This window comes from Temnothorax nylanderi, unplaced genomic scaffold, assembly GCF_030848795.1.
Source record: "Temnothorax nylanderi isolate EJ_2023f unplaced genomic scaffold, tnyl_v1.0 TNYL_tig0046_pilon, whole genome shotgun sequence".
NCBI classification, from domain to species: Eukaryota; Metazoa; Arthropoda; class Insecta; order Hymenoptera; family Formicidae; genus Temnothorax; species Temnothorax nylanderi.
Genome location: NW_027249108.1, coordinates 983,460 through 999,531, shown reverse-complemented (window position 1 = coordinate 999,531; position 16,072 = coordinate 983,460). Strand labels below are relative to the sequence as shown.

Here is a 16,072-nt window from a genome sequence, read left to right as displayed (position 1 = left end):
TGCAACAACATATTATTTAACGTGATTAAATAAAATCCGAAAACTTTTATCAGGTATTAGAAATGGTCCAAGCGATGAGTAAACTTCAATTATTCTATATTTACGAATTCTGCGATATTATAAATATTCACTCGCATTTTTGTGCTCAAATAGCCACAATCATTGAAAATAAGCTTAAAAAGTAATTGAGCAGAGTGCAGAGTGAAGTGTCAGCGACGCGCATCGCCCAATAACAGCTGACTATCGAACGGAGCACAGCCAATCACGCTTCAGTTGCGTACCGTTTCCATTCTATAGCCAAAATGGCGTAACCAATCATTCGGCTCACCTTTCGTAGGCCTAATTCATAGTCCGAGCTAGCTTATATTCAAGATCGTCTTAAGTTTGGTCAGAGGCAATCTTACGACTCTATCCAACTAATGAAATTACCGTATAGCGTTTCAAGATTGTTTTTTATTTTTGTTTAATTTTTCTTTCCGATATGACTTTTCTCACTTTTTCTAATCATTCATCTTTTTCTCCCTCTCTCTCTCTCTCGGTTATTTGTACAGATACGCAACACCGAATCTATCTCTCTACGTATCTATGCTCCAATCAATGAATGCGAACGTCAAAGTAAACAAAATTTAAACCGTACCCGTCACCCGTCCGTACGATTGAGGGGAAAAAAAGGAGTAGCCACGTGTGAAATGGCCGAAATGTCGGAGTTGTACGGTGAGAGTGCGAATGATACGAAAATCGAAGAGCATCTGGAGGAGAGCTTGATAAGTCAGGATGACTATAAGAAACTGAAGCAAGAGAACGAGAGCTATCGGCAGGAGTTGCATGTTCTACGTATGAAGCTGGAGGCCAGCGATGCAGTCAGAAGAGATCTTGAAGAGTCTAACGAGGCTTTGGAGAAAAAGTTTACGCGATACATGACGATGGTAGACGCAACGCGAAAAGAGACAATCGAAAAGTAAGGGGCCCATGGGATTTTCCTGTAAAAATTAATTAACTACCTGTACAAAATGGAAACAAGCATTTGTTTCGGGAGCTTCTAATTTAGACGCTTACAACTTGTTTTATATCAACTTTTCGCCGAGCCGGTTTTAATAAAAATTATTATTTAGAATAATAATGGCCCTTTGATTGTATTAAATATTAAAAAGACGAGTTTTAAATACTCTTACACACATACTCTTTTTTTATTCTTTTTATTTTTCCAACTAAGATTTTATTACATATTAGTTACGTTAGCCTTAATGAAATGAAACTACATATGTTGTCTTTATACATTAGGTACACAGCTGCTAAACAAGAATATGAAAATCAGATTGCTGATCTAGAAACAAACATAGGAAAATACAAGGAAATAGTTAGGAAGATGCAGGATGAGCTGAGAAAATATATGCTAAATGAAAAACCATGTCAGGAAGAACCTGCCACGGAAGAAACTTTAGTATCATATAAACAGAGTGTTGATAAATTAACTACGCTTCTCTGCACTGAACAAAACAATGTGAAGGAATTGAAGGAAAAACTTGCGAACCTGGAGGAACAGAATGAGGAGCTTAGCAATAATTATCAGGTAAAACGAGCTATGATTTGTATTTGTTGATTGTAACGCAAAGTTAATTGGGAATATCTTAACAGATGACGCTGGCGCAGCTGATGAAAAAAGAGGAGGCATTGGAAAACGCACAGGAAACTGCTAGAGAATTAGCCGCGAGTCTTAAGGAATTGGAACTGTCAAGAGTGACTCCTGCCAGCGATACGTGTAAAGGTAAAATGATAATTAATAAATGAAAATACAATATTTAATTGTTTATAGATTTTTCTAAAATTGTATAATGTTTCAGGTAATTCCCTATTTGCCGAAGTCGAAGATCGCCGGCAACTGTTGTTGGATAAAATGAAAATACTCACGAGTAAGTATAATGAAGTAAAGCGAATGCTGAAGACAAAAATGTCTGAAATCAAGCTGCTGAGGGCAGAGAAGAACGCCATGGCCAGAAAATGGGAAATTGATGTAATTGATACGTTGCAAGAGAACGCAGATCTTCTGAATCAGTACAAAAGAAGAATCTTCGAACTTGAGAATAAGCTGAAGTCTGAAATAATAAAAAATAATCAGATGGAAGAAATGCAATCCACAGATGACAGCTTTAAGTAAGGCTGCGTTCCGATATTTACTGCCAGCATTGAAACTCTATATTTTATGCAACGCATACTGTAGATTTTCGGTACTGGCAGTGAATATCGGAATGCAGCCTATGCTAAGAGAACATTTTTATTTGATTAATCTGGATTAATGTATGATATATGTAACGGTAAGACATAGATGTATCTTTTAGTTACGCTCGATCATTGTTAGTCACGAAGGGGAAAGAGATCATGGAGTTGAATGAAAAAATCGAGAGGCAAGCTATGCAGATACTAGTGCAAGAGGAAGCGAACCATAACATCTCGAGACAGCTTCGTTGTTGGCGATCGAAAGCAATGTCTTTGGAGGCGAGTATCCACCTCTGGAGGAAAAAAGAGATCATATTTTGACTACTACTTGAGATTTTTTTTTAATAGAATCTTTTTTTTGTACCTTTTCTAGACTCAAATTCTGGCAATAAAAGCGCACTTGGAAGCGGAACAGACAAATGATGATAACAAAGCCCTCCTTGAAGCTATTGAGAGTTGCAAAATTTCTGGTAACGAGAATTTTGAAGAGACCAGTGGTGATTCAGGAATTACACCTGATATATTCATGCCGGAGAATAATACACATCAAGGAAATTCAACAAAGGTGACAAAGGAGCCGGTAGTGGATTCCGCGAAAGAATTTGAAAGACCTGTTTGTGTACGTTTTGCTGGAGATACTGAAGACGCCGAGAGTAAAGACATCGAGAGTAAACCTTTGAAAAAACAAGCGAAACAACGCGACTATCCCGTTATATCCTACACTGAGAATGATACATGATGATTCAATTTCAAATGTACTTTTTGCTTGACTATACGTGTATGAATTATGTACATAATTGTATTACACGTTTACGTCTCAGCGAATAATCCGTATGATACATGTATTTGCATGAAAGAAATAGAATTATCGAAATAAAGGGGAACAATTATGTGTATAAGATCCAGATGTATTTTTTAAGCAATTTAATAAGAAATATACAAGCTGCTTTTTACGTGTTTAACATCGTGTTTTGCTACATTACCTCTATCAATAGAGTTAAATCTGCCGCGAATTTCACTTTCTCTCGCTAGAGGACTCGCCTGTCGACACAACTATCGACGGTCTACGAAGTATATGCACGTTGGTACACGTAAAATTTTCTGCTGCATTCAAACAAGGCTTGCTCGGTTAGCTCCGCTTGTTGTTTGTCGCGAAGAATCGTTTTCTCTTGAATTAGTTGGTGACAGCGAGAATTATCAGGACTGTATCCTGCAAAAAGATTACGAAGCCACGTGACAGCGTTTCAATCGAGATCTCACACTACACCGCGAGACACGAGTGACACGAGCTTTATTATGTTGTCCGCGGCCCCGATTATATACGTGAGGCGTTAAGATATAATTAAGGTGTTTGTAAAACTGCTAAATGATGGAGCACTCGAAGAGAGCCAGATCGGAGGAGTTGAAAATTCTCGAGCCGGTTTTAATAAAAACTGACACGAACGACTACATACGTATTGACAAAAACGAGGTAAGAAGACATAGCCTTGCTGAACAAGGCCTGTTCTTTTCGGCTGAACTTCTTGCGCACGGTTCATCTTTTATCTTTTTCTCTCCAACATGAAAAGAAAAAGAGGAAAGATGAACCGTGCAGAAGTTCAGCCGAAAAGAACAGGCCTCATGCCAGTACCTAGAAAAATTCAATGCATACAATCAATGTGTGTAATAAATCGTGTATCTTTTAAAACGCATGTCAAAGATATCCTTACGACTTTACGATGTTGTTTTGTAAGGCTTGTCGTCAAACATCTTGAATCTGTAGAATATAATTTTTTCTCTTTTTATGCAGTTTAAAATTGGACGCGCAAGAGACAATGACGAGATTATATTGGATATCAATATATCTAGAAGACACTGTATCTTTAGATGTCAAGGTGATGACGAATGGACGATTACGGATGTAAGCTCTACCTCAACATTTGTCAACGACGTTGCTATTCGTTCCGGGATAGAACAAAAAATCTACCCCGGTGATAAGATACAACTTAGTCCCAATGAAACGTTCAAATATCAATTTACTTTTGCCGAAAGAGATCATTGTGCTAAGAAGCCGCGTATAGACGAAAAGATACTCGACACTGTTCTTGTAAAGCAGAAAACGTTTGCTGAAAATCAAGAATGCCAGAGGAAAGAGCTTAAAGATAAACTTGAAACAAAACAAAAAGAGCAGATCGAATTAAAGCAACAGCTCGACAATCTGTTGACGCAACAGACCATGGCTAAAGACGATAAGGAGAATTTATTAAAACAAATTACAGCATTGGAAGATAAAATAAAGGCGTGTAATGCTCAGGAAGGACATTTGAATAACATGTATTCTCAGTTATTGGAGAAGTTGGAGAACGAAAGGCTGCAGTTTGAAGTGAGGCTAAACGAGGAGAAGCAGAAGTGGCAAGAAGCGTTAGACATGAGCAAACAAGAAAAAGAGATGTTAGAGGTAAAAATGAGGGATCAAATGGAGAAATGGAGGGAGGAGCAGCAAGCAGAATGGAGAAGGATGATGGAGAACAAGGTAAAAGAAGAGAAAGATATTCAGGCCCAGTTATTGAATGAGAAGACCATGTTAGAAGCGAGATTGAAAGAAACGGAGAAAGCTTTAAAGGAACAGGAAGCAAAAGCAGAAACTTCGCAGACGATATTGAATGGTATGTTCTAATAAATTTTATACAAATACACAGATTGTTTTACATAATGCTATTTTTTAATAACGTACCTTTTGATTTGACAATTTATCATGCGCTACTGAATCGTTGGTCTTTTTTCAGCAAACACAACAAACGAAACTATCGCAAGTACATCGGAGTGTATATTTTTAAATTTGGATCAATACGAGGTTCCGGAATATGAAATAATAGATACGATAGATCTGACTGCGATAAGTCAAAATATTCTGGAGACTAATATTAAGGAAAACGTTCTTGGAAAAGTGAGCGACATTATGGATGAGCAGTTGACGTGTAGCATATGCTCGGAATTATTTGTGAAAGCTTCGACATTAGGTTGCGCGCATACGTTCTGCAATCACTGCATAAAAATGTGGAATAAAAAACGGAGAGATTGTCCCGTCTGTAGGAAGCCAGTAGTATCGATGACCAGATCGTTAGTTTTAGATAATTTTATTGAGAGTATGATCGAAAATTTGCCCCCCGAACTTAAAAATAGGAGAAAGGAGATTATACAAGAAAGAGAAGGTAAAGGATTCTTTTAATTATAATAATATTTCATTTATTCATGCATTCATGGCACTCTTTAATTGACTGTATTTAATTTGTCTAATCTAAATGTACTTCTGTTTCAGTATTAGTTGCAGGAAAGAAGAAACGGTTTTAAGCGTGAGTTGGATGAAACGCAAGAAGACGGGTACTATAACATTTAATTTTTAATTTTTACGTTAATTATATATTAAGAAGAATATTTGTTATTGTCTAGTTAGTCGATAATCTGTACTGAGTGTTGGTGAAGTTTTGCTCTCTAAGTGCTCTAAAAAATTTTCAGGTCTTTTTATAAAGTGAAATATTTAAAACATCTTTTTTGTATTTTTCCATTTAATTTGCATTGTCATATAATATCTATAAAGTATGCCGTTGTATGTGATTAATGAACTATTTTTATAAAACATTTTTCTACTTATTATCTTATGTTCTTATACTTTGTATAGATGGAGCGTGTATATCTATACATCCCTTTTCCTCTAACGGTAACCGAAGTATCTAAAAAATACTTGTCGGAAGTCTTATCAGGCTCTAAAACCTGCTTCGAGTTACATATTCGTGTAATACAAAAAAATCAATAAAAAGTTGCATAATTCAGAGAAAAATAAATTAATAGAGTATCTAATATATAAAAATAATAATATAATAATTCTTCGTACTAGATTCTAAAAATTTTTGGAATCGGAATTTTAAAATTTTCACTGATAGTACCGCTTTTTTAACTGATTCTATTCTCCTCTTTTTGCCATTTTTGACAATTTAAATTTCTGCGGTTCGCACATAACCTTTTACTGCGCAGGGTCGACGGTAATATTTCACAATATTTCAATATGTCCTAAAACGTATAAAATATGTACATTTTGCAAGTCTGTTTCAATTGTATCAATTGCACTTTGTTATCTTTCTGTCAAAACCCGAATATACGCGTACATCCGTTTCATTCTAAACACACAGAAGTGCAGGAAGGTGCAACTAGATCGAGCAGGTCTGTCTGGTCTGTCATCGGCTCAATCAGCTGTAACAGCACGTGCAAGTGTGTGAGTGCTGAAACCGGCTAAATATTGTAGTGACGGTCAAAATGCAGAGTTCACGTCCTTTTATTACGTGCCTCCAAATATCCAGGTGTATTAGCTCGTCCAGCGTGTGCTCGAATATCTACAGAGAAAGTAAATTCATGAAAAAGATAATGAGTGGAAGTCGTAAATCGAAGAGGTAAGTGAGACAAATAAAAAAGATGCATGCTCCTATAAGACTTCTGTTAAATGCAACTTCGAGCAGTATTTTTACGTTACAGAAAGTGGTACGACACAAACCTAGACTTACGCAGTGTGAACATCAATCCGACCGAGAAGTTGCCTTGTCTGTCTACAAGGCGCAGAATGATGATGCGAGATAAACTTTTCATGGAGCATATAACAGACATGATGTCGATGGGAGAAGTGTCTGATATTATAAGAGGAAACTTGGAGATTACTCACGTGAAAATAACACCAGATTTTAAATACGTCAATGTGTTTTATATACCTAATAACGACGATGCCACAATTGACCAAGAGGCGTTGCAGAAGTGCGCCAGGATAATCCGGCACGAGCTGTCGCAGCTTCGTGTTATAGGTATAGTGCCGCCCATCCAGTTTGTTCAAAATAAGCAATATTTTGCAGAGAAGGAAGTCGAGAGGAGATTAGCGATGATAAATTTCGAGGAGGATAGCGACCCTTTGTGGTGCGACAAAGAATTTGGCACTTCCGGTATTAGTAGTATTGATCAGACTTCACAGGAAGAATCAGTTGCAAATCGCGATTCTGAGGCAGATGAATTTTATATACAGTTGCCAGTGATGAGACACGATGTATTAGGACTGGATCATCACAAAATCATGTCCCAGGTAATCTATCTTATGTTTCTTATTTTTTTATTGATAAGAGATAAATGCATGAAATATAATTTACGTTTAATTAATTGTTGCAGATTACCAGTTCAGTGTCTAAGGCGAAAAAAACTGCACAAAGGTGGATGTTGGATGCGAATACTACGAATGAATGCGATAATATAGATAAAAGTCCTCGCGACCCAGTCTCAAAAGAAGTCGTCGAGTTCCTAACCCGGGAAGAGCAACGAAAGATCTTCTCTGATTTTCTAATCAAAAGACGAAGGGAAGAACAACGCAGACACCAGTTGAAACGATCGAATAAAGTGTTAAATAATTTTGAACAAGAAATAGATAATGAAGACTCCGATTACGAAGATGACGTTATCGAGGCTTATATCGACGATTTCGAGGATGAGACGCGAAAATGATTTCAAAATCATTTGTCTCAGAACAATTTTTATTCAATATAAATATAATACTAATGCTCGACTTTCTGTACATGTGTGTACAATAAATAATTTATTAATAATAAATTGTATTGTACAATATACATAAAATCTTGCTGTGAGATAATACAATGAATAACAATAACAATTAAGAATTCTCACTCTTCACTAGACACTATGGCCTGTGTTAGTAAAGCTAAGACTGTACACAATGTACACAAACTTCCATTATAGTTATTTACACCTCATACAAGCATTTGATCCTTTTCGACTTATGTAAATTTCTTACGGCATGCTTTATAACAGACTTTTAACCGATTGCATTTAATCAATGATTAAAAATGATATCTTACTTATGACAAGATCACTATTCTTCTAACACTTTCGCGCATTTGCAGTAATACATTGTCATAATTTCCAAAAACTAAAAATGGAATATATTAAGGATTTTGTTGCGCAATCTTAATATACACATATCTTAATATATCTACGGTCAATCAGCACGCGACCAACGTCCGTCAGTTTGCGCTCCTTTACGTTATTACATTTTATAAATTACATAAAGCTCATATGTGTCACGCCATGAACATACATTCGTATGCTGAATATATCTCGCACACGCGTTCTTCCATCACAATATACTTATGCTTACTATATGTTTCTTTGTACCAGGTAGCAGAACCGGAATGTCCCTTTTCATGAGAATATTCCACACTAGATTTTAATTAAATTTTTGATTCTGTCGATGATCCTGATGTATTCAGGTTTTTTTCATCTGATCCTCGGTCTTCGAGCGCTTCATTGGGTAAATTTACTATGACATCTATCTCTTGATCGTTTATGGGTTTAACAGAGGAACGTAAATTTGACGATGTTAAGTGAGGTATCGAATCACTTAAAGCGCATGCTTCCAGTACATATTTGTTAAAGGTTTCACTTTTGTCCGCGTAAACATGATGACCAGCTCCAGTAATCACCTGTATAATAAATTCATCTTATGTAAAGACAGTTGCAAGTTGATCCGTTTTACGTAGTACCTCGTGATTGAATTATTTCTTCACCTGAACATTAACATACGACGAAGATCGATACTGTTTAATCGTTTCACCAGCTGAATTGTCAACCCATGATCTACTGCCATAAAGTAATGTTATAGGTATATCATCGTTTAATTTGTCCATTCGTTTAACAATTGGATTTTTTGCCCACCCGAAGCCTTGCATCATTGCGTGAAACGCGCTCTCGCCTCTGTGAATCGAATACATCATACAATTATAGCGGTTGATATTTTTAAATTACACTTAATCGTTTAGTTTGCAACTTACGAAGGTGTCTGCACGTTGCATTGATGTATATATTGCGAAATTATAGCAGTATCATCCTTCAATAGGGGAGTAAACTTCTTCACGATATCAGGTCTCGTCTTCTCAATGAACCACTGTCCTACAGATAGAGATTTTTACTCAACAACGTGAAAACAATGAGTACGCATTATTGTGTACGTATGTTTCATGGTAATACTAACCAAATGGTCCAGCAACTCTAACTGCCCACAAAGGATTCAAAGGCCGTACCGCAAACGCTATGGCTTTAACCCAGAACGGTATGTTCGTTGTCCTCGCAACGGCATCGGGTGGCTTCTCGGGAAAGCCCCATGGATCGGCCAGTATGAGGTGTTTCACTCTTTCAGGATATTGCATAGCGTAAGATGCCGCAAGAAAGCCACCCATTGAGTGGCCCAGCAATACAAAATTCTCCAGCTGCATCTCTCTTCTCCACTCCTCCACAGAACGTACTAACTGCTCCTCAGCTTTTTGCGCTTCATTGCTAAAAACGGGTCTGCTACTCCTGCCGAATCCTAGAAATCAAAAATATCAAGTATGGCTGTAGTACACAGAGATACACATAGTCTTCATATAATAAATTATTAAATGTATTTGAATGTTTTGCATTTTGATATGAGAAACTGACAGATATCCATACATCAAGTGTTAACATATTTATATTAGGTATACAGTTACAAAGTTCAGTGATTTGATTAGTCATGCAGATGAATCACATATTTGTCAAGTGGCTAATGTTGAAATAATGACAAAAGCAGAAAGAACTGAATAGTTAGATTACATTGTATTATAATGTCATTAACGGTACATAAATCAGATAGAATCACAGATACAATTAGGAGGTTAATGTCTATATTTTAAATGTTTATTTCTCACCTAACAGGTCTATGGCGTACACTGGTCTCTGTGATGCAAGCGCATCCAGATTCAAACACCACAATGCTACTCCAGCTCCCAAGCCGTGTAGCAAAACGATGGGCACCTTCGGCGATTCCTCGTTCAACGAAATGGTCCATATCTTGTCCGCCGGACCCACAACCGGCCCGATGTCGACGAACCATCCACGATACGCTGTTTTCAAGCCTGCAACATTTCGATCAATGTGTGTTTTGATCGGTCCAAGCTCGAATGTTGATATTTATCTTGTTATTTATCTTACACGACAGAATCTTCTTCTCCGCCGAACGTAACATAGTCGAGGATGATCCAGACCAGCTAAACCATCCCCAAATCCAGCTGCTGAAGGGACAAAATTTCAATTATTTCCTTCCTGGCATGAGCCAAGCGAGAGTACAAGCTCATCTCGCATTATGCAATTACATCTCAATTATCGACGAAATTGAGATGAATCAACGTTTGATAGAGATTTGTGTCAAGTCATGCTTCCGCATCGTGGCAGGTATGTACACGGCCACGGTATTAATAGCCGTTATGTCACGGACTTGCTATTATTGCGCTCCCGACAGTCCCGTCCGCGCGTCGGCCACGTGTACCGCGAGAGATCAAGAGCCAAGAGCAGACGGCCTTGAGACGGCCTAACAAAACTAAACCGAAAACTAAATCTTTCAAACCGTCAGGATATCGTTAAAACGATTCGCTCATCTTTATCGGCGTTCAACCCGTTCTTTCTTCGCGCGGCGATCCGCCGTCATCCGCCGCATGACGTAACGCCGCGATAAGATCGCGGTTCAAAATCGCGACGTAATTGTGACGGAAACTATGACGGAGGCTGTCGGTTCGCGTGAGGCTGGGTCGGTTTCTCTCTCTCTCTCTCTCGCTTACCTTTTCGCCTCGACGACTTCATGGTCTGCCATGGGTGCGACGACGACGACGACGACGACGACGACGACGGTGGGCAACTCCTTGCCGCTCTGCCGCCACGCGACCGGGTCCCCCTTTGTTGTCGGTTGTAAATGCGGAAGAACTCGCGCGTGTGCTGTAACGCGCGCGATACTATACTATTATCTGGCGTCCGAATCTGAATGGACGGCTCGCCGCGCTTCGCTCGGGCCTCGGGCGAATGCGCGGCTTTCAGCTTTCAAGTTTCTTGACAGTGCACGCGGCGCGGAGGGGCGGTGGGGCCCGCAAAGCGACGGCGGGGTGGGGAGGAATCAGCTGATATCGAAACGCGTGCGTGCCCGCGCGCCGATTTCTGGAGCGTGTCCGTCCGTGAGATCTTTTCTTCGCTCGAGATCCTAATCGCGAGGTCGCTCCGACGACGATGCTCGGAAAACAGGCCGATTTAATTATTATATTTCAGCCAGAGAACGTGCGCTTCTTTCGATAGGATAGGAGACATTTTCGGGGATTGTCTTCCGCGCGATACTCAGCCTTTTTTGTTCGCTCTTCTTGCAGCAGGACACGTGTATGGACATTTTTGGAATATATTCCCATCGGGATTATTTCGTTTTCCATAGAAAACACAATAGAAATCTAGGAAATAGCAATTTTGATCAAAAATCATCCCAAAAAGTTTCATGATATGATGCCCAGGATTTTGTTGCAATTTGAAAGAGGTAGAAACATCTGAAAATGAAAAGTTACCGATCCGTGCTTTAGATCTTATTGTTAGAATAATGAGAACTATCGTCAAATATATCCCGTAAGTGAAATGTTAGCGATATGTTAGTGATTCTCCAGCGGATTCCAAGAGAATGTTACGGCAAATTAAAGCCGTCCGCTCAACTCATCGTGTTCCGTCAAAAAGAACTTGCCGACATGCTCTGACAACAGAAATCGAGCGGAATCTAGCATCCGTAACCATTTAAATGACAAACTCTGCTCAATTTCCGTATCAGTTTGCCATCATGTTCAAGAGATTGTTTTTTCTTTTTTTTTTTTGCAATAAATTCCTCGCAAGTTTGTAAGATGCTTATTTATTAGCGTCAATAGTTTTATAAGTTATTATTTATTTAATAACATACGTGGCTCACCTTTTCCAGTCTTGGTATAACTGCATTTTAAGATCGAATAACAATCGACGCGTGGATGAGAATAAAATTTACGAGTTAACGATTGTTATCTCTGGGCTTAAGATCCCGATCGCGAAAACATCGATATTTATTTAATCTTATACGCGCGTATATAGATAGCTATCTATTTATTATTCTGTTATACTTCTGCCGACGCGACGTCGGCCGACGTTCTGTCGACAAAATTTGCAACAGTTACTTTTACATAATCTATTTCCGACGAATTCGACATATGTGTCTGCGCTTTTGTTTAGCCACGTGCATCAATTGTGCGTGCAACCTGCGTGCCGTTACCCGGCAACACAACGTTGAAGGACGCGCGAAAGTATTGTATTGGCGAAAGGAAGGGTCCGAAGTTACCGAGCCGAAACGCCAACCGTGCTTCCTATACCATGCTTGACTCAACCGTTTGAGTTAGAGGTGGAGCTACGTTCTGGAAAAAAAATGCGGCGAACCGACAGCTTGGACCATCCGCTTCTCCTACCTTCTCGTATTTTTAAAGGCGTACGATTAGAATAAAATCAGAGACAGGAAGAGAAGGTAGAGAGGGCGAAGAGGGAGAGCGCGTAGCCGAAGGAAAGAACGGATCACGGCGTTCATCAACGTGAACTGTTTTGGAACCCAACCGAAATTGTTTAGTTATTTCCTAGATTTTCATCGTATTATCCTGGGAAAACGGAATAATTCTGATCGGAGTCTATTCCGAATAGTTTCATAATGTATACCCTGGAGTCGATAGGATACCGGCGGGATCTCCACCGTATCCGGGCACGATTCGCGGCGGTAAACCGGACCGGATGCGACGCGATTCTCGAATCTGGAGCGTCAGCGAATGACGTGACCCGCCGTCGGGCTCTCGACGCTAACGACGAACGTGAGAACGGCGTCGCGCGGTTTCCCGTTTCAGGTATTTTCACCCATGCGCGACTCGGGCCGTCTCGTCGAATCCCCCTTCGGACCAGATTGAATTCGAGAATCTGCATTCTCGAGAGTCGCGCGATGCTGCGACGACGCGATACGCGCATCTCCCCGTTTTGAGATCGTCATCGTCCGATGACGCGACCGCGTCGGGAGGAAGTATGTACAATCGGTTCAAGGGTCACGTCTTTACGTCTTTACGTACGGGTATATCGATGCAGGATAAAAAAGGCAGCCCGCCGATAACGCGCCGCGCGCAACTCGACGCGCGGGGTCTTATCGCGCCGGCAATCGCACGCGGCGTGTTATTGTTAAGGTCGAAATAAAAGCCCGCGCTCTCTGGCTGCGAGCGATATGGAGCGATAGCGGACGGCCGGATAGAGCAGTGCAGCCGTCCTCGTGCGAAGTAGACTTTGCCTTGGTTATCGCGCCCGTTAATTGCGCGAATACTGACCAACTTAATCGTCCACTAAGCGCGCGCACACCCGATACGCGTCTTCCAACTCAAACTTATAACAAGCACCAAAGTATGGACTCCGCGAATTTCAGCCGTATAATCACGCCGAACTTGAATACTCGGATGAAAAACTATCAATACAAATAACGCAAAATTCTAGGCGATAGGATCAAACGAGAGGAAAAAATCGAGGCAACTGCTGGCTTTTCGATGTTTCTCGTTCACTTTGGCGTTTTCTGAAAGAATCGCGAGAGAAAAGTCTTGAATGCTCTTCTCTCTCTCTCTCTCTCCTCGTTAAAAAACGATTCCCGGAAATATCGACGAAAAATAACTCAAGCAGACGTAATAATCGCTTGCGCGCTTATTTGCGTCTTGTTTATACCGATTCGTCATCGAGGCCGACGGAATTGTATCAATCTCAAGATTGATGCAAGATAGTGATGGCATCGTTGACGCAAATGCGAGCGAGCGAGAGCAGGCCGTTGGTCAAGTCAGCGACCAGCTCGCATCGGCGAGGCGTATTAATACGTATACGGTACGCGGTACGTCGCACTACCCCGCGCCTTCGCATGATTAATAATTGCACGGCAACTCCCGTAATAATTGTACGGCCTGACGATACGAGGCGGCGTGCATGCCGCTCGCATTGTCTCGGCGAGTTTGCCGTAAAGATCAATTAACGCCCGATGACTTGGTACGCTCTATTCTCCGCTGCCGCGCCCACGCGCTAATTTTACGAAAATTACAGGAGGCGTGGAATTATGTAGGACATATGGCGAACTGACGAAGAAACGAACCGCGATGCATTAAAAAAAAATACAAAAAAAAACAGGCGCCACGTAGCGATCGTCCGTAATCGCCATGAACGATATTTATAATAATAATTATATATTTATAATAATATTATATATTAATATTTTAGATTTTATCTTTTAGATGTTATATAGATATTTATTATATAATATAGTAATACTATAGGTATATGTCAATTGTGAATAATAAATAATATTTCAACTAAGCCTCAGCGTGAGATATTTATGGTCGTTGGTTTCTCGAAGGAAGGTGACAATTGTCGCGATTAGCGTTTGCGAGGAAATTAATACGTCCGCGTTCGCGCTGCAGATGCTGCATTTCGGAAAAAGGAGGCGTTTCCGCGTAACGTCGCGCTTTCGTGCCCGGCGGCCTCGGCAGAAAAGCACCCGAGAGGCACTTTTTACTTTTTACCCTCCCGACAATACGAGCCATTCATCCCAATCAGCACATCCTCTCATCGCACTCGCGCATGATTCTCATTACCCAGTCCAATTGTTTCGCGAATTCAACCGCGCGTCTCGCCGCAGATCGCGACGTTCATTGTCGCGCGATAAACGCGCGCGACGCGGTTATTTAAACCGTGCAGATCCTAATCGCTCGCCCATCGTGCATTAATTATCATAATTACGGAAACGGCATGAGAAACGTGTGTGCTGTAAAAAAAAAGCGTGTCGCGGATGCGTAACGTCGTTTCTGCTAGCGCGATTCGGGGCGTTATCCGCGCTTTTCGCCCGCGGAATCCGATCGCTCCGACAAAAGCCTGCGATAATTCTCGTCGACGAGAATCGCTACCGTGCGGACGAGGCGCGCGTGGAGCGTGCGACGTGCGACGCGGCCACAACGTTGCCAAACCGCAACCGGGAACGACACTTCGATTCGTTCCCCCTCGAGCCTCATTCGCGGACGATACGCAACGATCATATGCGAGCGAGAAACGCAGTCGATTTCCCGAGAGCGACGCGCTCGCGGTATATCGGCCGCGTCCGACGATCGGGAAAGGGAGGAGGAAACCATGCGGTAGAGAATCTCACGTTTGGCGAGGCGTGTTTCTCGCCGATAGGAACGGAAGGACGGACGCACGCAGGATGCGCGCGCACGCGCGTACATGCGTATGTACATACATACGTACGTGCGTGCGTGCGTGCGTGCGTTGCGTACGTAGAGAGGAGAGGCCACGCACACGTGCATGCGTGGCGTAGGAATACACGCGCATTTCGGGTGTCGTCTGCTGGGCACTACTTCCCGGCGATTGCCACTCCGTTGGCTAGATATACGACGTCGAGAAGCGAACGTCGAAGGACGAGCGAATTTTCAGGCCTGGCGGACAAATGAACGGACGGACGGACGGCGAGGCCTCGCACGAGCGATCGTGACAAATGGATCGGGCGAGCAATATCCGTCATTTCGTCGCACGAAATGAATTTCCTACGACGCGCGGCAGTTCCTCCTCCGTTTCGCCGATCTTACTGCGACTTTTTCTGTTCTACGGCGTTTTGTGTTTATTTGACGTGGGATATACGAGTTTATCCTGCTTCGAGACCAGTCGGAACGCAGTCGCGAAGTCCCGCGATCGCTATCGCCACTTTTTATCGGCGAATTAATCGATGGAATATTTATTGATGGAATCGATTAACGCGAGATTATTTAATCGGTCACGTGATAATTATGCCAAAGTCTAAAAATTTTTCGACAAGCTTAATAATAATATTAATTTATAATAATATATTAATTAATTATTAATATTAATTTATTGCACACAGAAGCTCGCTGATAACGAGATAATCAGGTGCAACGTGTATGAGACATAAAAACATGAGACTGCCTTC

At 41.1% G+C, this 16,072-nt stretch overlaps 4 protein-coding genes across 4 annotated transcripts; 3 read left to right on the top strand and 1 right to left on the bottom strand.

Moving 5' to 3' along the window:
- Nucleotides 1-583: 583 nt before the first annotated feature.
- Spindly (spindle apparatus coiled-coil protein 1 spindly) lies at nucleotides 584-3,115 on the top strand. The gene is made up of 6 exons (XM_071705436.1): nucleotides 584-958; nucleotides 1,282-1,570; nucleotides 1,636-1,765; nucleotides 1,842-2,151; nucleotides 2,337-2,493; nucleotides 2,588-3,115. Exons 1-6 carry the CDS (start codon nucleotides 690-692, stop codon nucleotides 2,951-2,953), a joined length of 1,521 nt encoding a protein of 506 aa, XP_071561537.1. The 5' UTR covers nucleotides 584-689; the 3' UTR covers nucleotides 2,954-3,115.
- A 165-nt stretch (nucleotides 3,116-3,280) lies between these two features.
- Nucleotides 3,281-5,847, top strand: LOC139772083 (uncharacterized). The gene is made up of 4 exons (XM_071705434.1): nucleotides 3,281-3,685; nucleotides 4,004-4,859; nucleotides 4,980-5,405; nucleotides 5,513-5,847. The coding sequence occupies exons 1-4, from the start codon at nucleotides 3,581-3,583 to the stop codon at nucleotides 5,542-5,544; spliced, it is 1,419 nt and encodes a 472-aa protein (XP_071561535.1). The 5' UTR covers nucleotides 3,281-3,580; the 3' UTR covers nucleotides 5,545-5,847.
- A 99-nt stretch (nucleotides 5,848-5,946) lies between these two features.
- LOC139772086 (uncharacterized) lies at nucleotides 5,947-7,891 on the top strand. The gene is made up of 3 exons (XM_071705437.1): nucleotides 5,947-6,638; nucleotides 6,721-7,312; nucleotides 7,396-7,891. Exons 1-3 carry the CDS (start codon nucleotides 6,505-6,507, stop codon nucleotides 7,723-7,725), a joined length of 1,056 nt encoding a protein of 351 aa, XP_071561538.1. The 5' UTR covers nucleotides 5,947-6,504; the 3' UTR covers nucleotides 7,726-7,891.
- On the bottom strand, nucleotides 7,783-11,125 carry Puml (pummelig). The gene is made up of 7 exons (XM_071705435.1): nucleotides 10,869-11,125; nucleotides 10,246-10,325; nucleotides 9,963-10,169; nucleotides 9,269-9,601; nucleotides 9,069-9,186; nucleotides 8,805-8,991; nucleotides 7,783-8,720 (listed from the first exon to the last, which is right to left on the bottom strand). Exons 1-7 carry the CDS (start codon nucleotides 10,898-10,900, stop codon nucleotides 8,469-8,471), a joined length of 1,209 nt encoding a protein of 402 aa, XP_071561536.1. The 5' UTR covers nucleotides 10,901-11,125; the 3' UTR covers nucleotides 7,783-8,468.
- Nucleotides 11,126-16,072: the final 4,947 nt, after the last annotated feature.